At 39.0% G+C, this 26,786-nt stretch overlaps 1 protein-coding gene across 1 annotated transcript in view; it reads left to right on the forward strand.

The window, feature by feature from the left end:
- DOCK4 (dedicator of cytokinesis 4) overlaps window positions 1-26,786 on the forward strand; it is a 494,753-nt gene that overhangs the window by 266,483 nt on the left and 201,484 nt on the right. The window contains 2 exon segments of the mRNA XM_017878678.1: window positions 3,880-3,968; window positions 23,571-23,696. Coding sequence (XP_017734167.1) covers window positions 3,880-3,968; window positions 23,571-23,696 — 215 coding nt within the window.

Raw genomic sequence — 26,786 nt, forward strand, 5'->3', positions numbered from 1 at the left:
TTTTTTTTTTTTTTTTTTTTTTGAGGCCAAATCTTGTTCTGTTGCACTGGCTGGAGTACAGTGGTGTGATCTCAGCTCACTGCAAGCTCCGCCTCCTGGGTTCATGCCATTCTCCTGCCCCAGCCTCCCGAGTAGCTGGAACTACGGGTGCTCACCACCACCCCTGGCTAATTTTTTGTATTTTTAGTAGAGACAAGGTTTCACCATGTTGGCCAGGATGGTCTCCATCACCTCGTGATCCGCCCACCTCAGCCTTCCAAAGTGCTGGGATTACAGGCGTGAGCCACCGCGCCTGGCCTATAAATAGGTTTTAAACAGTAGAAATGTGTTGTCTCACAGTTCCCAGATCAAGGTATTAGTATAGTTGACTCCTTCTGAGGGCTCTGAGGGCTAATCTGCTCTGTGCCTCTCTTCTGGCCTCTGGTGCTTTGCTGACAGTCATTGGGGGTCCATGGCTTGTAGACGCATCACTCTGATCTCTGCCTTCATCTTCACATGGTGTTGATGGCTTTCTCTGGGACCAATCCCCCACCCCATCCCTTCCCCCCCCTTTTTTTTTCTTTTTTGAGACAGAGTCTCGCTCTGTCACTCAGGCTGGAGTGTAGTGGAGCAATCTCGGCTCACTGCAACCTCTGCCTCCCAGGTTCAAGAGATTCTCCTGCCTCAGCCTCCTGAGTAGCTGGGATTACAGGTGCATGCCACCATGCCCAACTACAAATTTCTCCTTTTTATAAAGATACAGTCATATTAGAGTGTGGTTCACCCTGATAACCTTCTTATATGAGTACCTCAGTAAAGACCCTCTTTCAAATAAGGTCATATTCTGAGGTACTGGGGGTTAGGACTTCAACATTACCTTTGTTGGGGGATACAGTTTAACCCGTGGTTCTCTACTAAGAAAGTCACTTGATATATTCCAAATACTAAGTTAAGCGATTTTTTTAAATGCACATGGGTTTGGCCCACACCACCATGCCACCTCCCCACCTCCCTTGGACATTGAGACCTGATATACAGCAACATCTTCAGAGCAGACTCAATAGGGTTTCCACACTCCTGGTTTGAGGACCACACCGTTGACTACCTGCATGAGTGAACTGGCTTTCGTATTCCATTCTGGAGGTTGTGTTAATATACCTAATATGTGCCAGTAGATTTTTCATAGGTGATGGTAACACAGGTGGCCCACTGCCTGTGGGACATACACTTAAAATTGCCTTTTTGACCTCTGCTGCAGGGTTTCATGGATTTTTCTACTCTCCATCCAATGGGACCTATGTAACACATTTAATAATTCATTGACAAAGATTTATCTGTAGTGTATGGTTTAGGACCGGAAACTCTCTTCATCCCTCTTAAAAAGGAAAGTGCCTGTGATGTTGATGTTAAACTTGAAAACTTTTGGTGAAATTAGTGGGTGGTAAAAGTTACTACTCTTTTTATCATGTAGCAACTCTCAATTTCAGTGGTTAAGCTTAAATCCATGATGCCCTTCTTTCCGTGCTCAACTGGTGGTCATAAAACGTAATTTATTTGAGATACTAATGACTGTTAATAACCACCCTTTACTGTGTGCACAGTATGTGTGAGGAACTGTGTTAAGCACTTAGCATGTGTCATGTCCTTTTGTCCTCACAACAAACCCATGAAGCAGACAGATGCTCCTAGCTCAGTTTTACACATAGGGGAACGAGAGTTAAACAACTTGCCCCATGTTGCCTAGCTAGTAAGGAAAGGAAGCAGATTTGAGGTCAGGGCTATCTCGCTCCAACACCTGAGCTCTCCAGTTAGTAGTTTGTGTTTTTCCAGGTGTTATTTCACACCATAGTCGAGTAAGGTGATGATGCTGCTGTTATGTGGCTTTTGAAGCAAACTGAAATTCCTCACAAACCCACTCTCATCATTTCTTAAAGTAGTCTTTCCAGGCGTGAGTAGCAAGTATTGTATTTATCCTGCCACTGGGAAAACAGAGGGATGGACAGTCCCATCATCACCCTTGATTATGCAGCCAGCGGAACAAGACCCATGCATTCCAGCCCTGCCAATGGGAGACAGTCACACTCGTGAAGACAAATTGTTCTGCTGTTTGTGTGTGTGTGTGTGTTTTTTTTATTGTCTGCTTTTCCATAAGCATCAAATAAAGTTTTAGGTAATTTTAATAGAAGATAAATTCCTGAAAAATGCCCATTCAGCAAATGATGATGCTGTTTCAAGAGTAATACTAACCAGTCAAAACAGTCACTGTAGATTAGGAAGGAACTGTGAATTTAGTCAAACATGGGAAAGTGCCTGTTAGAAACAATTTGGGAGAAATTTCTATGTGTTAAGGTGACTGAACCCCCAGCCCCTCTGGGACTCAAATAAAGAACAGTAGCAAATGCCTGCCTGAGCCTGGAAGATATTTTAGTCACGTACTTCAGGAGCTTTTTTTTTTTTTTGAGTTTTGAGTTTTGTAGGTTAAAAGCATGAATTCTGGAATCATTTAACTATCTAATAGGAAGCAAGCCGTCTTTCTTTCTTCCCCACTGGGCTAAAATAAGAAAACTGGAGGCAGAATGTGCTAAATGGCAATTTGGTGTCTTACAACTGGACAGGTGGGATGGTTTCATTCCATCTTAATTTTCCAGCCCTCTAAGATTCAGTGCTCATTTTGGTATCCCACTGTTAACTGGCTCAAAAATCACCTCCATCATGTTCATCCTGCAAAATCCTGTGGTGATAAAATAAATAAATATGTAAGCAAATAATTGTGAATTATCTGCCTCAGACTTGATCACTAGGAAACAGGACCTGTACTGTGGGAGATTTTGATTGATAGTGTACAGAATCTTGATATTCAGGCCTCTTGGGAGGACACATTCATGGCTAATAAAGCAGTGAATTTACACATATGTTCAGATGAAGGAAGTTTTCCCCAGCCAATCTGGGAGAGTAGTGGCAGTAAGGATGGATAGCAGAACCACATGCTTACAAATCATTATGAGTTACCAGGCGGAGGGACATCCATCCATCTAGCCCAGCCAACCAGCCATCCATCCATTCATGCCACTGACAGTTTCAAGGTGCTAAAGGAAACTCTGAAATCAGCCAGTCCTAGATCCAGTCCTCAAGAACCTTAACAGTCTCTCAGGTGAACTACACCATGTAAACAAAGATAACATGACCTAATGAGTGATAAAACCTAAGAGAAAGAGGTACAGATTGCTGTGAAAAGATGGAGAGATGCCCCTTGTGGAAGATCTGAAAGAGTAATTTTATTATTCTTTGGTAAATCCTGCCAGTCTTTTGCCAGTACAAGCTGTGTTAATGTCAATTTCATTTTGCTTAATTTGCTGCATTTTGATGCGGGCAAACCTGGTAATGTTACAGTAGGCAGAGACTTGCTAATGAGAACTAATTTACTGAGCATTTATTATATGCCAGGAATTACCCTAAGCCCATGTTTATTTAAAGTTCTAGTATATTATCCGTATTTCAAAAATGGGGAAATTAAGACAAGAGTAAATAAACTCACCTAAAGAACATAGCTTGATTAATAGTGAGAATTTGAATCTGGGGAGTTGAACTCAGTTGGGGCTGCCTTCCCCTGTATGCATTGTTCTCTGAGATTTCTGTCTGTTTTGGGGCCACTTGTAATCTGTGAGTTGTTAATCCCAGCTGCTTCTGTCAGGAGGTAGGTGGTCAGACATTACCAGATACGGGCATTCTTTCTCATCCTGGGACAACCATGCTAAAACTGACAGTCAGTTGCAGCAGGTTGATGGGGACTCCAAGGAAGTACATTATAGTGGTTACAATGAAAAGGGCAGGTGTACTATGAGGATCACTGCTTGACTGCATGCATCATTAAAGCTTAACAGAGTGTTAATGTTTTCATAGGTGTAACACAGAGAGTGAGTGGTACCAAATCCATGAGAACATCATTAAAAAGCTGAATGCACGTTATAACTTGACTGGCTCCAATGCAGGTGAGTGTATGGGCTGACTGACTTTCCCTATACTTTTCATTCCAAGCCCTTTTTTAGTTATTTGTCTGTGTAGGAAGGAAATTATCAGCCCTTTGTTTTTCTCTCTATTCACTCCCTAGCTTTAAAAATGCTCAATGAACATTCTGGTACATCTTCCTATGCTATGATAGGCTTGCACTTATGACTCCCTATAAAAAATGTGTTCCATTCTTGTTGAAATGAAAAAGATAATCTAAATTTGCTCTTTGGTACCACGTCTTCATACCCCTAAGTCGTTATTGAAAGCTAAAAATTGGCCTGGCACAGTGGCTCACATCTGTAATCCCAGCACTTTGGGAGGCCGAGATGAGCAGATCACCTGAGGTCAGGAGTTCAAGACCAGCCTTGCCAACATAGTAAAACCCCGTCTCTACTAAAAATACAAAATACTAGCCGGGCATGGTGGCAGATGCCTGTAATTCCAGCTACTCGGGAGGTAGAGGAAGGAGAATTGCTTGAACCGGGAGGCGGATGTTTTAGTGAGCCGATATCACGCCATTGCACTCCAGCCTGTGTGACAGAGTAAGACTCTGTCTCAAAAAAAAAAAAAAAAAAGCTAAAAATTGCATGACAAATATGATGCTTGGATTTGTGACTATTCTGCAGAAATAAGTTTGATAAATAGCAATTTTTAGTGAGGTCCAATAAAAACATGCTTTGCGACTGGGCGTGGTGGTTCACACCTATAATCCCAGCACTTTGGGAGACCGAGGCAGGCAGATCATGTCAGGAGATCAAGACCATCCTGGCTAACACAGTGAAACCTCATCTCTACTAAAAAAAAATACAAAAAATTAGCCGGGCATGGTGGTAGGCGCTTATAGTCCCAGCTACTCGGGAGGCTGAGGCAGGAGAATGGCATGAACCCAGAAGGCGGAGCTTGCAGTGAGTCAAGGTTACGCCACTGAATTCCAGCCCGGATGACAGAGCAAGACACCGTTTCAAAAAAAAAGCAAAAAACAAACAACAACAACAACAAAAAACGTGCTTCGGTGCCTATGGCTGGCTTTGAGCTTCGACATTATTGACAAACATACAGATTCACACATTGAAGTTGGCTAAAAAGGAAAGTGATGCTGACTGCAGTGGCATGTGAAGAAAAATGTGTGTGTGCTTGTTCAGAGAGGAACTGAAATATTATATACCACTATAAGTCATATGAGGTACACAGTATTGTACTAGTAACATATAGTATATACTATATTATATAGCATATATAGATTGCATAGCATATATAATGACATCTTTAGGTTTGGTCAGTGACAGAAACTTGGTGAATATTGTTTGTTCTTATCCACCGTTCAGACCCACATTGAAGCAAAACAAAGTATGCAGTCATGTGCTTTGATTGACATAAAGAAACTTCAAATTAAGTAAGTTGTTTCTTGAACTGAATGCGTTGTTTTTTAAGACTGATTTTTAAAAGCACCTTGAATATAGATATTTTTGTTGCAGTCCAAATCACCTGGCAATTAGGAGAACTGGAATTTAAATTCAAACCACTTTTTTTTTTCAGACCCTTGCACATCTTGCTAGACCAAACTGACCCGCAAAGAGAAAATCACTGTAGACAGAGCTTTGTCGTTCAGTTCCGTGAGAGCCATAAGTACCTCTAACTCATACATGTGGCAATGCTTCAGACTGTAATGAGTGGTGAGGTCAGTTTTCTCCTCCTTCTCCCAAGAGTTGGAGAGATAACTTGGGTTTTATTTGATGCAGATGGCCCTTTGCTTTGGACAAAGTCCTGCATCTACCTAAACAAACAAGACACTTGGAGTACTTAATATTGAGGGCAGAGTCTCTAAAAGACTCACAGGAGACAGGAGAAATGAAGTACAACATGGAACTACTATGTATGCTTGTCTTCTCTTTTCCCACAAAACAATTATAATTCTCGGCCGGGTGCAGTGGCTCATGTCTATAATCACAGCACTTTGGGAGGCCAAGACGGGTGGATCACAAGGTCAGGAGATTGAGACGATCCTGGCCAGCATGGTGAAACCTCCGTCTCTACTAAAAATACAGAAAATTAGCTGGGCATGGTGGCGCGTGCCTGTAATCCCAGCTACTCCGGAGGCTGAGGCAGGAGAATCGCTTGAACCAGGGAGTTGGAGGTTGCAGTGAGCCAAGATCGCACCACTGCACTCCAGTCTGGTGACACAGAGAAACGCCATCTAAAAAATATATATATATGTATATATGTATATGTGTGTGTGTGTATATATGTATATGTATACTTCTCCTGATTGTCTATGGATAAAATGGTTTAATTTCAGTACCCCCTCAGTAAGATGGTAAAGCTGCTGTTTTTTAGAGAACATATCTTGTGGAATTCATTGGTAGACTTCCAGCCAAATCCAGTTCTACTCTAAACCTTTTGGTGTTTCTTGATACCAGTAACCATCATTTTGTCATTAAATTTACCCTAGACCTGTGCTGTCCAATTCAGGAGGCAGCAGCCATATGTTGCTATTGACAGTTAGACATGAACCTAGTATACCACTAGAATTCAGATATGCTGTAATTGTAAAGAACATACCAGATTTTGAAGACTTGGCCCAATAAGAAGAATGTAAAATATCCCATCAATAATTTTCATATTGATTGCATGTTGAAATGATAACATTTTGGATATATTGAGATAAATAAAATATGCTATTAATTTTTTTCTTTTTTTCTTTTTTGACATAGTTACTAGGGAAATTTAAATTTTATTCATGATTCACATTATACTTCTGAGTCAGTGCTACTCCAGGCTCTGTTTAAAGGCTAGCATTTTTTTAAGTTCTGTGGATCACAAACAAATCCGTTACTCCCTGCTCCTTTCTTTCTGCCTATTAACTGTGAATAGAAGAGTTGGTAACCATTGTGTATCTTGTTCTTTCTCCCTATGAGTCCTGTTAATTTGCTTGCATTTGCCCTCTGTATGGATAAACAAATCCCAAACTAATCCTGACCTTCTGACTTTTCTCATGTAGTCCCTGAGCTTCCTACCATCATAGATGTGGTCTTGACCCACCGCGATATGTTCAACTGTTGGCTACATGTCTTTCCCAACTCCTTTTCATCTCCCAGCCCTTTCCCACTTTGCATATGCCTCATGCAGAACAACATTCATCTGTTATTAGGTTGTTTGACTATATCATTGTCCAAACCCTGAGGTGATACCCAATTGCCTCTTGAATCTTGGTGAAGTTCTCAATGATAGGCTTTGATTTATATCTCTAGATAGACCCTAACATAAGTGATCCTGTATCCTTAAGACCTGTGTTAAAGGTCAGGATTCCAGTTAAACCAAACCACAAATTTCCTTCTGCTTACAGACAGGAGTCTCTTAGAGAGTATAGTGTAGTACTGAAGAGCTGTTTCTCTGCAAGCAGGATATCCTAGGTTTGAATCCTCTAAGGGATATCGGGAAGATTAAAAGAAAAAAATGTATGCAAAGCACTTACCATAGGACTTCATACATGGTGACGTGTTTAGTGTTAGCTATTATTGTTTACCCACTTTAAAGCCACTATCTGGAATATTCTATCCTTACCTCTTAAGTTGTCTGTCTTCATTGTTTCAAAATGGATCCTGATTTAATCTCCTTAATGAAGACTTTTAGAATAATACAATTGGATTATTGATATGTTGGACCATTGAACGAACAACCCCTTCTACACTTTGTTTCCTTCATCTCCTCTCTGCTGATTTGATTGCTAATATCTCTTCCTGGTTTCTTTTAACTTAATTGTTGGCCTTCTGATTAACTTCAGGAAGGAAGGGAAGCACATTCTGTTTCCTTGGCTGGTTCCTCCGATGCTTAGATGTGTCCACATGTTCCATGTGCTTTGTCAATTTTACTAGCTCCTTATTCTTACTGGAATCCTGAGTGAAACCCTACCAGAAAGTGAGATCCAAACCACCCTTTCCCATGAGTCATACCTTTTCTATTTACAGCCTTTGTACTGAAATGAAAAGCTACGTGTTGTAGCCTTTGCAAAGAATGAAAGAAACCATTGTACCATAAAGCCTTGTAAAAAGGGTTCCCCTTCCTTTGGCAAGATCCATTCCCATTTTGCAGCCTACCGTGATGCTCAGATTCCTAGGCAACCAAATGTATGCTCTTTATACCTGGCTTCTGCTACAAAGCCCTGTTTGCTCTCCTGTCCTTGTGACCTCAGCCCTTCTCTACCCTTCTCTCTTAACCTTGAGGCCCAGCCAGGCCCACACAGCCTGCATCTGTCTGCCTTCTATTTCTCTGGTCTCTCTCTCTGATCCTTTCTAGCCTCTCTCAACCTGAGGGAAACCCAGCCCTAAGCCTCTTCACTCTAAAATTCTGCTCTAGAGAGTGGAAGCTCAGGAAGAAACCTAAAAACTATTTTAAAGAAAAGCAAAACTTATACTCCTTCCCACCAAAGCTTCCACTCTTCAGTCTAGGTAGATCATTGTTCTGTATCCCCTTGATCTACACCCTTGGTTGAGGAATGGAAGTTCTGTGGCCAGCAGATAGGGATTCCAGAGCTGTTCAGCTTCATTATTGAACGGGAGGCACATTAATGGCTTATTTCAAGATAGTGGGAGAAGCAAAAGCACAAGAAATTGAAGAAGGAAATTAGGGTGCCTAATGTTTAAACTGTCACAGCAGTTAGATAATGTTGACTTCCACTGTTTTCTTTCTGGGCCACAGAACTGTTGATTAAATGGAAGCCGTGCACTCAAATGTTTTCAAAAGAATTGATTTCACTCTAAAAGTACTGTTTTCCCCACTTTCTCCTGCTATTCCTCAGTCATTGGCACTAACAAAAAGAGAAAAAAACACAGCTTTGAAATTGGTTTTGGAAACAAATTCTGCCAGCTAATTTCCAGGCCCTTTATGCTTCGTTGATGTCCTTCTAGCTATCGGAGTTGTAATCTTGTCTGGTTAATAAAGGGATTCATCTAGTTAACTGGGTTTTTTTCCCCTCTAACCTAAGACTTATGTTGCAAAGGTACATTAACCACTATCTTAGTTGAGTTTAGAAACTGGGAGAAAATTGCAAGTGATGCATTTAACTTTTAAGATTTTTTAAAATTGAATTACTATATCTCCATGGTTAGATTTAGTTAGGTTGAGTGGTTTGAAATCTCCAAAGTTGTGCTATTTTATGAATTTTAAATCCAAAGGCAATGTTGTGATAATTTGAAATTCTAAAAATATTCATTAATGTGAGCCTGGTTTAGGTTTGTTGAGCAAATGGTTATTATAAATGTCACCTCTGATAGACAGCAGTTGAATTATAGGAATGTGAAATTGGACTGAGCCAATATGATTTACTGAGGCAAATTAAGTTCTACGTATTGAAACAGTGTGTAAAAATCATTGACAATGGTTCAGTATGTCCTAAGAGAAACTTCAAAGTCTTTTCATATTATCTATGTATTTTTGAAATATTTTCTATAGTTTGCACATATAGCTTACAACTAGAAGAAATCCTATTTGCTATTCAGGTAAGTTTCTAGAGTCTTTATTTTATCTTAGATGAGTGTACGTGGTTGTATTCCTGCCAGCTATACTTTTAATCCCCCACAGAAAGTTAAAAGGAATTGCCTAGATAAGGAGACCACAATATATAGCCAGAGCAGTTTAACTCTATTCAGGAAATATATGGTGTTCTTTATTTGGCTGAGTTCGAAAGGAGGCTTTTTGAGGGTGTTAGGTTACATTTTTGGGTCCACACATACCAATGTAATCATTTTATTCAGTGTTACCAAGTTGGTATAATTCGTAAGAATTTGATCAGTGCACCTGATTTTTGAACATTGAATTTGCTTTCTAGTATCATTAAAACAAAAGTAGTACTTATTGGCACCACCTATTGGTTAGACATTTAATATGTGACCTTTTTGCTGACTTTTGGAATTTCCTAAATATTTTACCATGATTTCTCTTTAAAGTTTTTTTTGAACTAATTTTATTTATAGAAAAATAGTTCAAAGAATTCATAATTTCCCAAAGGTTAACATTTTACTACATTTCATTTGCATAATCTCCCTCCATTTATATATGTATGTGTGTGCATATAGTCATATAACTCAACATTAATGAATTTGATATAATTCTTAAGGATTATATCAGAGCCTTAATTGTATATGTTTGTGTGTGTATATATGTACATATACACGTATATATGCATGTATACAGACATATGTACATATGTATACATATATACATCTATGCATATCATATATATACATTTCTTTTCCTGAACTGCGTAAGAACAAATTGAAGACATGATGCCTCTCTACCCCTGTTTACTTCAGAACATAGCAACAGAACCACAGTACAATTATCTAAATCAGAATGTCAACATTGATATAATACTATTATCTAATCTGCAAACCTTATTCAGATTTTGACAATTTTCTCCATGTCTTTTATAACAAAAGAAAATCCTAGCCGGGTTTGGTGACTCCCACCTGTAATCCCAGTACTTTGGGAGGCCAAGGTCCGTGGATCACTTGAGGTCAAGAGTTCAAGACCAGCCTGACCAACATGGTGAAAACCCATCTCTACTAAAAATACAAAAATTAGCTGGGTGTGGTGGCACGTGCCTGTAATCCCAGCTAGTCAGGAGACTGAGGCAGGAGAATCCCTTGAACCTGGGAAACAGAGGTTACAGTGAGCCACGATCATGCCACTGTACTCCAGCCTAGGTGACAGAGCGAGACTCCATCTAAAAATAAAAAAATAAAAAGAGAAAGAAAGGAAATCCAGGCTATTTTGCATGCAGTTGTCATATCTCTTGTTTCCTTCCATCTAAATCATGCTAATGACAGCAAAGAAAAAATATAGTTCAAAATATGTTACTACATTACACTGTAAGATATTTTTTAAAGTTCATGCAGTATTAAAAAAAAAAAAAACTAAATCCAAATGATGTTAATGGAAGTAGTGATTAGAGCTTAATTTCATTTTCTAAATGAGCTATGTATGGCTAATTTAGGTAAAATCGCTAGCAATACTGTTTGCAAGATTTGCTGCATAGGAAAAATACGGAAGTATTTCAATAAATTAAAATAAGCAGATATTAAACTACAATCATAGATGCTATTGTAGAGGAGGAAAAATATTTCCTCGTGTATCCTAGGTTCATGGATTAAGCCCGCACAACAAAAGACAGAATAACAAAAGAAAAGTATACACATTTATTTAAGTTCTATGTGACATGAGAGGCTTCATTAGGAAATGAACACCTGAAGAAACAGTTTAATCTTAGTTTTTTTAATAGTAGGTCTGATGAAGAACAGGGAGTTGTAGAGAAATATGAGGGGGGCAAAAAGATACTCTCTAATGGCAATAAACTGGGAGAAACTTAGGAAAGCCTGTTTATTCAGATTCTTCTCTGCAACACTTTGTTTTCAGAGATAAGGGTGTACCTTTCATCGAATCTAGGGAGGGCACCTCTTATGACCTGCTCAGGGGAGAATGTCAGGGAAGGTCCCAGAGACCTTCCTGCACATGGTATCTCTCAAAATAGTATGCCAAGGTACCATGTTTTAGGGTAATGTGTCCTGAACCCCATCACTATGCTCTATATACATTTTTGAAATGGTTTTCAGCCCATGGATTCCTTTGTATTGGTATTGTGGAAATAAAATACAAATAGGTAATAATAGTTACAGCAAAAACAAACAAAGCCTGTTTAAAAACCTAGACATAATCCTCAGTATATACATAATCCTCAGTATATATATTGGAATGTTGATACACTAAATCAGAATAAGAATGGAAACTTTAAAGTGACAAATTCCCCTTAGTTAAAAAGGAAATGTTGAAATTCCTTTGAATGGTCTCATCACTCCTACCAAATGTGGACAAGCCCCTCTCCAGCTTTCATTGCTGGTCAGCGTATTTATTTTGTGGTTAAGACTCAATTAAAGTAAGTAATTTCACATGTCTTTAATGCCCTTTCATTTGACATTCTGTGACATTATGTATTGCTTCAATCTTATGTTCTCTATAACTCTTAGCCATGAGCTAACCACTTATTTAGAGAAAACATAAAAGCCTTTCCCAGAACTTTGAAATTTAGAACTAGCAGATCTGCGAACCAGCAGTTATAATCACAAGATTATTTGTTCATGCTTATCATACCTTTTACATGTTAGAAGGTAGTCATCCCAAGGGATAGGGTTACCCACTTTGAAGATCTCAGGAAGATGATCTTCAGACGGTGAGCCTATGGTCAGACCCTTTGAGTTATCTTCAGTGATGTCAAAATTATATTCTTTAAGAGTTAGTTTAAAGAAGCAGTCAACAATAAGCATATTCACAAATTAACAATACTGGCTAAAACTCAGAAACCAAGGTATGACTATTAAGAAATAAAAGTGTTTTCCTTCCTTCCTTCCTTCCTTCCCGCCTTCCTTCCTTCCTTCCTTCCTTCCTTTTTTTTTTTTTTTTTTTTGACGGAATCTCGCTCTGTCACCAGGCTGGAATGCAGTGGTGCGATCCCGGCTCACTGCAACCTCTGCCTCCCGAGTTCAAGTGATTCCCCTGCCTCAGCCTCCTGAATAGCTGGGACTACAGGCGCACGCTACCTTGCCCGGCTAATTTATTATTATTATTGTTTTTTGTATTTTAGTAGAGATGGGGTTTTACCATATTGGCCAGGATAGTCTCAATCTCCTGACCTCACGATCTGCCCACCTCGGCCTCCCAAAGTCCTGGGATTACAGGCATGAGCCACCGTGCCTAGCCCTCTTTTTTCTTTCTTTTCATTTTAAATTGGCTTTGAAAGTATATCTAAAAGAGGAGATACATCCCAAATTTAAGCAGTAGCAACATTAATAGTGTAAGTGTCTAGTGCTGCAAGATGACAGTGTTAAAGGACAGCTGTAATTTGGGTACTTTGGTCCTACTGGGTAGAGGCTTTAAGTAGAAGCCAGGCCCCTTTCATCATGTAATAAACACATTGTTAAGCAGGCCTCTGGTAGTGTTCACAGCTCCCATTTTCCCATCTGCATCTTGATTTCTCCATCTAACCTGGCTCATTTGTACACACCAGTCTCTTCCTAATATTCTGGCTTTTGCTCCATTAACTCATTATCCAGTAGTATTGTCTCACTTGATACCTCACACTTTCTAGAAATTTGTCTTTCTTTCTTTCCTCTGCTTTGGAGACTTTCAGAGCCTGTCTCTGACCTCCCAGTGTAAATACCTCATCTTAATCAGTCAGGATTTTACTGCTTGGTGTAGCTAGGATGTGCCTCTGAAAAGTTTTCACTGGCTTTGAGTTGAACTCCAAATAGGATATATAGCTTCTAATGTATTTACTTAAAAATGCAATTATCTTATCTTATAGATATAACACATGACATTCTAATGCATAAAGCAAAGCTTAGATGATTAATTTTGTAAATCAAGCACATAGGAAGGAATAGATGTAAAAATTTGTGCTCTGATAATATTGAGGCCCTAGGTATTTCAAAAATGAACAGGTTTTACTGAAAGTGATTTTTGAAAGAATCTAGCAATATCATCTTTAGGAAGTTTTGCTCATACCTCATGCTGTTAGTAATTTTGTAGTACAAGTTTAGAAATTCCACCAATTGTGTTCTGCCCTTAGCCCCCACCTCCCAAACACATACAAAGTATGCAAGTACTGTCAAGAAACATTGTTTTGAGAGTTCACTACAGAATGGCAGCGTGAAGAGCTGCACCATCCTGTTCCAATAGAACAACCATTATTGATGAAAATCATATTTTCTTTTAGATTTTAAATTAAATTATTTTTCTTATTTATTTGTTTTTAAAAATGAAATGGGGACTCACTATATTGGCCAGGTTGGTATTGAACTGGCCTTAAGCAATCCTCCCACCTTGGCCTCCCAAAGGATTATAGGTATGAGCCACTATGCCTGGTCAAAAATTGTATTTTAAAACAGTACTAATGTCTAGAAATCTTCCTAAGTGTAGACAACAAATAAAGAGTAACTACCAACTCCTGATAAGAATCAAGGGAGCTGGGGAAACTTATGTTACATCTCATTTTCTCCTTCCTGCCTGCACCAGCTCAGTGTGATGAAAATTCCACTCCATACACATGTAGCCAAGAAGATGGGATTCCCTCTCCCTTCACCTTCCAGGCAAGGTATATGGTATCTCACCAGGAGAGGGTAGGCTACTAGCATTTCGCATTTCCCCTGGTCCCAGTTGTATAGCCTAAAAAAAGTAAATGTGTAACCTACTCCATATCGTCGCTTCCCCACCTGTGATGCATGGGATCACTGTGAAAAAAACAACACCCACTAAAGATGAATTGTAATAAAATGATAACAGTTAGCAATCAATGAGGCAGAGTAAGCAAATGCAACAAATGAGAATCATGATCTTTTGAAATTTTAGGTAATTATCAGGAAAAGAGGTAGCAAAAGAGATTCCTAATGAAAAAGAAAACATCATGAAAAAAATGAAATGAGATTTTTAAACCCGTACATCAAAAGAATATTGAGTATGTATATTCCAGCATTACTCAAGGCACTGGTATACAGTTTTGACAATGAAAATCTTTGTCTTCTTTGTGTGTAAATTCTAGTGGTTAAAGAGAATAGAACTTCTAAAATTCTTTTTAAAAATGTTATTAAAATAAGAACTCAGTGGACTACTTAAATAGCAAACGAGCATAGTTGAAAAATGAATTAGTAGAGTTATAACTTAAAATATTAGCCAGAATGCTACCCAAGGGGTAAATGCAATGGAATAACCTGAATAAACATTTAAAAGCAGTAAAGGATTGAATGAAAAGACCAGCATACATCTAGTAGGAATTCCAGAAGGAACAAATAAAGTACGTGGATAAGCTGCAGTATTTGAAAAGGTTGAGAGTTTGTAGAGCTTTTGCAGACGATAAAATGTGCAGATGAAAGAAGAAAATGTTATAAGTAGGATAAATAAAATTAAAGTTATATCTAGATAAATTAAGTAACTTTTGCAGAGGATAAAATACCCAGATGAAAGAAGCAAAAGTTATAAGCAGGATAAATAAAATTAATGTCGTATCTAGATAAATTATGGTGAAACTGCAGAACACCAAAGACAAAATCAGAAACCAGAGAGAAAATACTGATTACCTAAAAAGAAATAATAGTCTTAGCAGCAGTTACAGAGGTCAGAATATTATGGGATAATATGTTAAAACTGCTGGGAGCAAGTGGCCAACTTTGAATTCTTTGCTTGCCGAACTGTTACAGTCATTGCTTGGTATCCATGGGAAACTGGTTCCAGGATCTCTGAGGATACCAAAATTTGCAAATGCTGAAGTCCCTTACATAAAATGGCATATACTATTTACATATAACCTATGCACATCCTCTCATATACTTTAAATTATCTCTAGCTTATGTATAATACCTAATACAATGTAAATGATATCTAAATGATTGTTATACTGTATTGTTTTTTGTGGTTACTGTTGTTGTATTGTTATTTTTTATTGATTTGATTTTTCCAAATATTTTTGACACCCAGCTGGTTGAATCCATAGATGCAGAGCCCCACAGAACAAAAGGCCTGCCATATTTAAACGGGGGAGTAAAATAAAATTTCAGATAAAGACTTGGAGATTTTACATTCACATCCACTGAAACAACTAGTCAGAGTTCATCATCAGGAGTAAAGAACTGAGCTCAGGCCGGGTGTGGTGGTTCACGCCTGTAATCCCAGCACTTTGGGAGGCTGAGGCGGGTGGATCACGAGGTCAGGAGATCGAGACCATCCTGGCTAACATGGTGAAACCTCGTCTCTACTGAAAATATAAAAATTAGCCGGGTGTGGTGGCACGTGCCTGTAATCCCAGCTACTTGGGAGGCTAAGGCAGGAGAATTGCTTGAACCTGGGAGACAGAGATTGCAGTGAGCCAAGATCATGCCACTGTGCTCCAGCCTGGGAGACAGAATGAGACTCCATCTCAAAAAAAAAAAAAAAAAAAAACTGAACCCAGAAGGAAAGAAATGTAAGAAGCAAGTGTGTACAAAGAGAACAGTAAATGTCAGGATAAATCTAGTTAAGCATTGACTGCAAACAGCAACAATTTAAAAATATATCATCATCAGAGTTTGAAAGATCGAAGTTCCCAGATTTGTTCCAGAAGAGAATAGAGCAATTGATTAAATTTAGTCTGTAAGTCAATTACTTATGTTAAACGTTTAAAGAATAGAAATAGTATGTATAATTTCCAGAATTATAGAGACATGAATAAGGGAATAAGAAAACTCAATCCATTTAGAGGGTAGAAATGAAAAAAGAAAGGGAAAAAAAAGCAAATAAAAATCATATTTGAAAAACAAAATAAGAGCAGTGTAACCTCTCCTCTTGACTGAATTACATACTATCTTCTAAAGAATATTACAGAATCTGTCACTTGTTCAGAGCGTTGACTTATTAGTATCTGAGGACAGCACCGTAATCCCCATGTCATTAGGAATTTCACCACCTTCGCATACGTCTAATTGTACATATCGTCTATTTGTATTTCTCAGTTATGTCTTTGTCAGGTCTCCCATGTTAGAGAATTTTTCTCAATACACATATTTGCCTTTGAAACCTTTATAGAACTTAATTGCAATATTTGGATTTATCTGGTGGTAAGTGGGCACAACTATTAAAAGGAATATTTTATTTGTATATGACACTAAGGGGACTTTGACCATTTTTTGATGAAATCTAATTTGTTGATACTCATGGTAGGGAGGAATGAGAACAGAAACAATGGTAGACATAATGATAGTGGCAGTGGCAGTTGTAGCAGTAGCAGCTGACATTTTTGAGCGCTTCATTTGTGCTAAGCATTACCTAAAGTATTTTGCGGAATTGGTATCATTATCTTTACTTTACAGATGTGGAAACCAAAGCACACAGAGGTTAAGATCGAGACAGGCACTTGCAACCATATGATATAATTCTTAAACTGCACACTTAATAACAACATGTATTTATCAAATATATTTATCACAGTGTTCCATTTTTGCATTGCTCTACATTGATAGCTACATGTTATTTGGTTTATTAGTGGCAAAATGGCTCATGTATTCTAAAATTTCAGCTGCTACTTAAAAATCATGCTATGCTTCCCATTTTTAATGTAAAATTGCAGAATTTCATGAATTTAAAAGGAGCCAACTTGTAGAATAAATGAGCTTCGATTCTCATGAAATTAGAGCTTCCAAGCAATCAGCCACATTTGGCTTAAAAGATACCAAGCCTTTCTTTCGTCTACTACTACTCTGTAAGCTGAACTTAACCATGAATCATATGTTGTTTTGTGGTAGACACCAGATTAATGACTATGCCTTTTGTTTAAAATTAAATGTTAAGTATTTATCGTTGGGCTTGAACATCTAGGCTGATGTGAAAGTTCACTTTAATGATTATGTTTCTTCCAAGAAGGGGGACATTTCTCCCATAGCAATTTCATTTTGGGCACTTACATTAAGGGCTAAAAAAAGTGACTTAAAATACTATTTACATAAACAAAATTAGGTTAAATTTTATGAAATTAAATTATAAATTAAATTGTATGAAATTTTATGAAATTAAAATTTTATGAAATTCAGATTTAATCTAATTTTACAGGTTGTCATAAATTCCAATAAAAAATTCCCTAAACTTTCCAATTCTTTCCATGATAATTTTTTCTTATTTTAATATTCCTATCATACCCATAATCCATTCTGTTTTATATTCTCTCTCTTTCTCTCTCTCTCTGTGTATGTTTCTTATTTTCATTGTTAGATTATCAGTTCCTTGGGAGCAGGAACACTGTTCTATACATCCTTAAATCCCACTTTCCACCTTCCTCTCAAGCCATAAGTTGCTGCTGCTCAGAGTGTGCATTTTGAACTGTGGCAGGAATAAGGTAAAATTACAGATAAAATTTAAGAAGTTGCCCCAACCCCAGAGATAGCAGATAAGGCCAGGACAGTGAAGTAGGATGATAAGAAAGAAAATGGAAAGAAAAATACCATTCTCCAAACAATGCCCTATGTCATAACCCTGAAAAGACAGGGCTAATCCTCAGGTAATTAGAATGTGTAAATGTTTGTCTTTTTTGCCCCAGCTTTAATAAAGTATAATTGACAATTAAAAATTGTACATATTTATGGCATACAATGTGATGTTTTCATATATGTATACACTGCTAAATGATTAAATCAAGCTAGTTAGCATATCACCCTCACCCTCATTTTAAAATGTTTTAAAATCCACTCTCAGCAATTTTTATGTATACAGTGTATTATTATTAACCATGTCACCATGCCGTACAATAGCTCTCTAGAATGTCTTCATCTTGTCCAGCTGAAACTTCGTCTCCTGTGACCAACATCTCCTGGTTTACTCTCCCCAACCCCCACATCCCCCACCCTCTCCAATCCCAGACAACCATCATTCCACTCTCTGCTTCTGTGAGTTCAACGTTTTTAGAAGTAATGTGTAAATATTTGCTGTGTCTCTCCTTTCTAGTGATGAGTAGTTTCTTAGTCTTCATTATGTTATTTCTTACTGTTCTGGCGGCTCATTTATCCAGCCTCTTGGTTGTGGTCATGATAATTAAGGACCACAGTAAAAATAGGATCTGGAGTTTCCTTGATTGGACAATAAATGGAATTGCAATGGCTCTTTGTGGGCTGGTCCCTGTGGACTCACTCTCAGAATCGTGTTTTTTCTTTGTATTCCCACTCTTTGATGTTTCTTAGTCATATGTTTTGGTTTCTTTGTGGAAAGAGTTGATGATTTGGGCAGAGCCAGATACATTGTGATCAAACGCTGTGTCCTGTTAACCTTTGTAATTCTTGATGTCTGTGAATTCTTCATTCTGGAAAAATTAGGGAACCTCCGAATGGCAGTAACTGCCCTCCCCCACAACCCCCATTATCATCACTTGGCTAGTCAAATGGCATAAATACACTGAGGGCTTTGATCTATATTGCTGTAAACCTTCAGGTTGAAAACTACCATATCTTTCAAACTTTTAGTATGCATCCAACTCTGAAATGCCTGCTTTTCCTTTTCCCCACACTGTTTTGTCTATTGTCCTGTCATTTTCCCATTCCCTTCCCTTCTCCACTGACTGACTTCTCTCTGTCGACTGTCTCCATTAAATGGGTCCTTTCTGTCTTTTTGCACTCTCTTCCCTCTGTGGCCCTTGCTCTCTACAGAACACTGATGTATTTCTGTTTGTTATTACTCTCCCTCCGTCTATGTCTTTTCTAAAACATTTTTTTCTCCTTTACCTGTCTTCTTTAATTTTCTTAAGGATTCACCTTCTCTCTGACCCAATGGTTTTCTTTTCTCCTTATCTTATCCTCTGTAAAGTACAGTATTCAACTTATTTATTTATTTATTTTTAAAGTCACTGCTGGTTAAATGCTACTGGCTTCTATACGGCAAAACAAGAATCTTGGTCAGTTTTCCTCTCTCCAACTTCTATTGCGAATAGCATAATCTCTTTGTTTTTTTCATTACTCTTGAGTCCTTTTCTCTTCTTCCTTTATGTGTACCACATAATGTTGCTAGTGTCTCTGATCAGATCTTTCACTGAGAAGCCCCAGTAAAATGATCTTCACTTGAAAAAATTACAGGATCTTAAGAATTTTGTTAAATTCATCTTATTCTGTACTGGAAAGCGTTGCTCATGTAGTACGTCAGGATTTGAACAGTGTTTCCCCAGCAGGAAGAACTGTTGTTATGTACTGGGTCTGGCAAACACTGATATACTACAAATACCAGATCCTGGTGATGCTAATGATGATGGCAATGATGTGGGTGAGTATTTTGAAGGCAAAAGGACAGAAGTGGGAGAAGAACAGAGACACCCATGATTAGTTGGGGGTAGAGTGTGAGTCAGGAAGAAATAGCTGCTGGGACAGATGGATCATAACACATGTTCGTTTGTCTTCGTTCTTCTGCCTCTAGGTTTTAAACAGTTCCAGTAGTATCACATAAAGTGCCCAAAAGCTTGTCTGATGATAGTTGTCTCCGTCAAATCATCCAGATGGCTTATTCTCCCCTTCTTCATTTCCCTGGCCATGGAAAGACAGACGCTTTCCATTTTATTGTCATCAGTCACCTAACTCAGAGTGAATGGGATGGAGCTGGAGAGGGAGATAAGGGTTGTTAGGTTTAACTGGGATGCAGATTTGAAGTTCTGAGGATGTGCCAGACTTAATGTAATTCTCGCGACAGCTCTTGGAGACATTCTGTTGGTGCACAAACTGGAAAGTATGAGGCCACAATCATGTCGTCATGTCCCTGTCCTCCTTTTTAGCTCCGATTTGGGCCTCAGGAGAGGCTCCAGTTTCTCTCTGAGCCTAAAGGCTTTTTCTTTTTTCTTTCCTTCTTTTTTTGTGTACAAATTTTCCTGGTATTTTAACCACTCTATTGAAAAACAAGCAAACCAACCAACCAAAAAACAAAAAACAAAAAAAAACAAAAAAAAAACCGCTACTTTCATTGTTATTGTTTGTTTATTATTGAAAGAGAGTAAAAGGGAAGATCTTCCTCTAGACATGTGACAAATAAACTTTGCATTTTTTTCATCACAGCAGGATGTCGTTCTCACACCTTTGTTCTTATACAGCATTACAATACTGTAAGTCGTTTTTGAGAATTATAACTTGCACGTGATCTGTGCATCATCGAGAGAAATGTGGTGATAAGTAATGATGTAAATAGAGGATCTAAATCTAATGATGTAGATTTATCATCTTCTTGACTCCACTAAGCAAATTCATCTTTTTTTTTTTTTTTTTTTTTTTTTTTTTTTTTTTTTGAGGTAGAACCTCGCTCTGTCCCCCAGGCTGCAGTGTAGTGGCGCGATCTCAGCTCACTGCAAGCTCCACCTCCCAAGCTCACACCATTCTCCTGTCTCAGCCTCCAGAGTAGGTGGGACTACAGGCACCTGCCACCACGCTGGGCTAAGTTTTTTGTATTTTTTTTGGTAGAGGCGGGGTTTCACCATGTTAGCCAGGATGGTCTCGATCTCCTGACCTCGTGATCGACCTGCCTCGGCCTCCCAAAGTGCTGACATTACAGGCATGAGCCGCTGCACCTGGTCAGCAAATTCATCTTTAAATTGACTTCAGGTTAATGATGACTGAATGTTTTTAAAAATAAGTCAACTTTTACTGGTTTCATTTTCTATCACTAATGTAGTAAATATAGATGGGAGATATTTTTGTCCTTCTTAATTTTAAAACATAGAGGCCAGGTACGGTGGCTCACACCTATAATACTAGCACTTTGGGAGGACAAGGAGGGCAGATCACAAGGTCAAGAGATCGACACCATCCTGGTCAACATGGTGAAACCCCTTCTCTACTGAAAACGCCAAAATTAGCTGGGCGTGGTGGTGCGTGCCTGTAGTCCCAGCTACTCGGTGGGCTGAGGCAGGAGAACCGCTTGAACCCGGGAGGNGAGGTAGAACCTCGCTCTGTCCCCAGGCTGCAGTGTAGTGGCGCGATCTCAGCTCACTGCAAGCTCCACCTCCCAAGCTCACACCATTCTCCTGTCTCAGCCTCCAGAGTAGGTGGGACTACAGGCACCTGCCACCACGCTGGGCTAAGTTTTTTGTATTTTTTTTGGTAGAGGCGGGGTTTCACCATGTTAGCCAGGATGGTCTCGATCTCCTGACCTCGTGATCGACCTGCCTCGGCCTCCCAAAGTGCTGACATTACAGGCATGAGCCGCTGCACCTGGTCAGCAAATTCATCTTTAAATTGACTTCAGGTTAATGATGACTGAATGTTTTAAAATAAGTCAACTTTTACTGGTTTCATTTTCTATCACTAATGTAGTAAATATAGATGGGAGATATTTTGTCCTTCTTAATTTTAAAACATAGAGGCCAGGTACGGTGGCTCACACCTATAATACTAGCACTTTGGGAGGACAAGGAGGGCAGATCACAAGGTCAAGAGATCGACACCATCCTGGTCAACATGGTGAAACCCCTTCTCTACTGAAAACGCCAAAATTAGCTGGGCGTGGTGGTGCGTGCCTGTAGTCCCAGCTACTCGGTGGGCTGAGGCAGGAGAACCGCTTGAACCCGGGAGGTGGAGGTTGCAGTGAGCCGAGATCATGCCACCGTACTCCAGCCTGGTGACAGAGCGTGACTCTGTCTCAAAAAAAACCAAAACCAAAACAAAACAAAACATGGGGGAAAGGGTGGGAAGGGGGTGAGGGATAAAAGACTACAAATTGGGTTCAGAGTATACTACTCAGATGATGGGTGCACCAAAATCCTACAAATCACCACTAGAGAACTTACTCATGTAACTAAATACCATCTGTTCCTCAATAGCCCATGGAAATAAAAAAGTAAAAAATATAATAATTTGGCTATCTTAAAAAATTAAAACATAGGCCGGGCGCGGTGGCTCAAGCCTGTAATCCCAGCACTTTGGGAGGCCGAGACGGGCGGATCACGAGGTCAGGAGATCGAGACCATCCTGGCTAACATGGTGAAACCCCGTCTCTACTAAAAAAAAAAATACAAAAAACTAGCCGGGCGAGGTGGCGGGTGCCTGTAGTCCCAGCTACTCTGGAAGCTGAGGCAGGAGAATGGCGTGAACCCGGGAGGCGGAGCTTGCAGTGAGCTGAGATCCGGCCACTGCACTCCAGCGCCGGTGACAGAGCAAGACTCCGTCTCAAAAAAAAAAAAAAAAAAAAATTAAAACATAGGAAGATAAACAAAGAAGGAATGAAAAAGCTGAAAGAGAAGCACCATCTTTGGAATATGCATACAGACATATTCACAATGATACGACATTAATTTTTTTGTACTTCTTGCCTGGAAATTGAGAAAATAATATATGATAAAAAGTGTTTTGCATCTTCTGTATATCCCACTATGGTAATGTCACTATAAAAATAATTTTTTCTACTTTACTGACTACATTCTCTTTTGTTTGTCAAAGTGTCCTGTATCCTGCTAAATTCTCCTCACTAGAAAATCATGTCATCATAAGTTTCTACTGTATATATTAGTAATATAATCCTAGTTTCATTATAATCAGCTTTATTACTTATGTTTCAAGAAAATCTCTATCAGTATTCTTAAAATCCTTAAATTAATATATCTTCAGATTTATGTTTATGCTTTTGATATTTGATAAGCAACTATTCATAGACCTTATAGAGTTTTTTTGTTTTTTTTTGTAAATCCTCCAATTTTGATGTCAGTATTTTTAAGGGCCAGGTGACCTTCGTCTGTTGCTGGAATGAGTGTTGGTACGGGAACATGCTCCACCAAACTGGGGTTGGAGGAGACATTTGGGCTTTGGAAGCCAGCTTGCCTCTTAGAGTTCTGCTCATTTTCTCCACTTGCTATGAACCTCCTTATGAATGGGAAACTCAGATGTTGAAGTTGGAAAAGTGTTATTCAGATATGATTCATATAGATTCTGTTGATTTTATCAGAATATTAACCCTTAGTTTAAAACCATGATACTCTAAATTTGGGCTTGTTGCAACACATCAGTTTCTCTTTATTCTATTTCTATTCTGTTTTTAACTCAGGTATCTCTCATTTATTTCAGGTTTAGCAGTTTCCTTACAGCTATTGCACGGAGACATTGAACAAATCAGAAGAGAATATTCATCAGTATTTTCTCATGGAGTATCCATAACGAGAAAGCTGGGATTTTCAAATATTATTATGCCTGGTAGGTGACTTGGGATTTCATCACCAACATGATGAAATATGGGTATACTATCTGTTTTTGACGTTTGAGAAATTTTTCAAATTGCCAGCTTTGAAGCATTCACATGGGCCGTGCTGAAGAATGAAATGAGGTATGTGACTGTAAGTAAGCACATTTTTTTCTAAAATATCCTTCTCAATTCAATTTTAAAACTTTTCGTTTTGTATAAATTTTCGCATCAGTGATTTGAAGCTCAAAAATATCTTTACATTCTGATTATTCTAAAGTGGTTAACTTGGGGGGGCCATGGCTACATTTCATTATGACCAGGAGAAGAAGGAAAACGGAGATACTGTCCAGAAAATATTTTACTCCTTGATGGAAAACGTTGGTGAAGATGCTTAGAGGATATCCACCGTTTTGATAAAAACTTATTGAACACTAGTTAGCCATATGTAAATAAGCAGCCATATGCAAATATTATATGTACTTCTATACCTTTTCCATATCTATTTGTGTGTATGATTTAGCTCTATATTAGTGCCCCCAGAATTCCCCAAAAGCAGAAAAGATGTGGGTTAAGGAGATTTACGATGTGAAATGAAGGCCAAATTCATTGAAACTGATGCATTTGGGAGTGGGTCAGTCCTAATCTCTCCACAAAAATAAATTTTTAAAAGCACATCCCTTTACGTGCTTATGGAAATTTAGGGTTTTCTGAATGTGTTAATCTACAACTTATGAATTGGATAAGAATAGTACATTTGCTGATGAGGAAGGATGTATATTTAGCAAAAATTGATTTAGTCAGTCAGCAGGCATTGACTGAGCGTCAATCAAAACTTTGTGCCAGGAGCCAAAAGTTAAAATGTGAGTTCATTCATTCTGCAAATAAATATTTAACACTTTCTATGTACAAAGGCATTTCTTCCAGATACTGGGGCTATAATACTGAACACAACAGAAAAAACTCATAGCAGTTACTTTCTAATAAGGAAAATTATAATAAATATGTAAGTAAAACATGTATGTTCAAAGATGATGAATGCTAAGGTGAAAACCAGTGTAGGTAAAGGGCTAGGGAATGTCTTAGATGGTAGTGGGTGGAGAGATGGAGATTTGAGTTAGGTAAGAAATTTAGGTGAGAAGGTAGTAGAGTAGAGACCTAAAAGACATGAGGAAACCATGCAGATAAGAGGATTCCAGGCAGAGCAACAATAAGGGCAGTAGACCTGCAGCCATAGAGGTGTGGCTTGTTTGAGGAACTGCAAGAAGGCCAACTTGATCAAAATACAGTACTGGGGATGGGAGTACAGATTCGAAGAGAGAAGTCGTGTGGACCTTGTAGGTCACACTCAGAACTTTGGCTCTTATTCAGAACAAGGAAGAAAATAGCTAGAGGGTTTGGAACAAAGGTGTGACACTGCTTTGCATTGCCACAGGATCACTGTGGTTGCTGTATAGAGATTGTACCTAGAGGGAATGTGGGAGGGCAGCAGAGAAACAGGGAGACGGGTTTGGAGGCTGTTTGAGCTAATCCAGGTGAGTGGTGATCCTGTCCTTGAGCAAGGTGTTAGCAGTAGAGATGGTGAGAGTAAGACCTGTTCATGCTTTGAGGGGGATTACAGTCCACAGGCAGAGACATACTGTAACTGGAAAGGAGTTGGAGAACACGGCCTGGAGAGCACGGAGGAGGTGTAGAATCTTATTGAAGGAGTCTTGTTAAAATTTCCTGGGGAGGTAACACCTGAGCAGGGTCTTCAATGCTAATGATTCTAGGCCCACATCCCCCCAGTCTTTTCTCAATTGCACTAATAGCAAGTACCTGCTTTAATAGTGAAAGACTATGTGTCATAGCCAACATGGCTGTACCTCTGATGTTTCTTTTGTTTGTTTGTTTGTTTATGTTTTCTTTTTTAGAGATGGGATCTCACTCTGTTGTCCAGGTTGGTGTGCAGTGGCACAGTCATTGCTCACTGCAGTCTCAAACTCCTGGGCCCAAGTAATCTTCCCATCTCAACCTCCTGAGTAGCTAGGACTCCAAGCACATACCACCACACTTGGCTAATTAAGAAAAAAAAAAATATGTAAAGATGGGATCTCCCTGTGTTGCCCAGGCTGGTCTGTAATCCGTGCGCTCAAGTTATCCTCCTGCTTTGGCCTCCCAAAATGCTTGGATGATAGGCTTGAGCCACAGTACCTGGCCTACCTCCAATGTTAAAAGGAAATTTCTGGCCTGATGCAGTGGCTCATGTCTGTAATCCCAACACTTTGGGAGGCTGAGGTGGGTAGATCACCTGAGGTCAGGAGTTCAAGACCAGCTTGGCCAACATGGTGAAACCCCGTCTCTACTAAAAATACCCAAAATTAGCTGGGCGTGTTGGCACGTGACTGTAATTCCAGCTGCTCAGGAGGCTGAGGCAGGAGAATCACTTGAACCCGGCAGGCAAAGATTGCAGTGAGCCAAGATCCTGCCACTACACTTCTGCCTAGGCAACAAGAGTGAAACTCCATCTGAAAAAAAAAAAAAGAAATTTCTATGATCTAAAAATTTTTAATTTCTAAAATTCTGTGAAAGTCACAATTTTATGAGAGAATAGCCTTTTAAAAACTTTTGAAGTTTAAAACCAAAAAATAAAAAGTCTAATTGTCGTTTAGTAATGAACCACTTGAGTTCTAGAAATTTCACCCTGTCCTTAGGAACACAGGTATGACCAGCTGGGGTTATCTTCAAAAATCCTTGGTTCCGTCTATGCCTATCTATTTCTTTGTGTGTGTCTGGACCTCTTATTTTCTTTCTCTTTTCCTTTCTGTCTTGATCTTAATCTTTCTTTTTTTCTTTTCTTTTATCTTCTTTCCTCCCTCCTCCATCTTCTTTCCTTCTTCTCTTCCTCCCCCTCTTCTGTTTCCTCCCTCCTCAGAATAGGACTAAGCTACACGGGTTACTGTGGCTTACATTTAAAAACTTTTTGGGCCGGGCGCGGTGGCTGAAGCCTGTAATCCCAGCACTTTGGGAGGCCGAAACGGGTGGATCATGAGGTCAGGAGATCGAGACCATCCTGGCTAACATGGTGAAACCCCGTCTCTACTAAAAATACAAAAAATTAGCCG

The sequence above is a fragment of the Rhinopithecus bieti genome, unplaced genomic scaffold, assembly GCF_001698545.2.
Source record: "Rhinopithecus bieti isolate Rb0 unplaced genomic scaffold, ASM169854v2 scaffold_10712, whole genome shotgun sequence".
Classification (NCBI taxonomy): domain Eukaryota; kingdom Metazoa; phylum Chordata; class Mammalia; order Primates; family Cercopithecidae; genus Rhinopithecus; species Rhinopithecus bieti.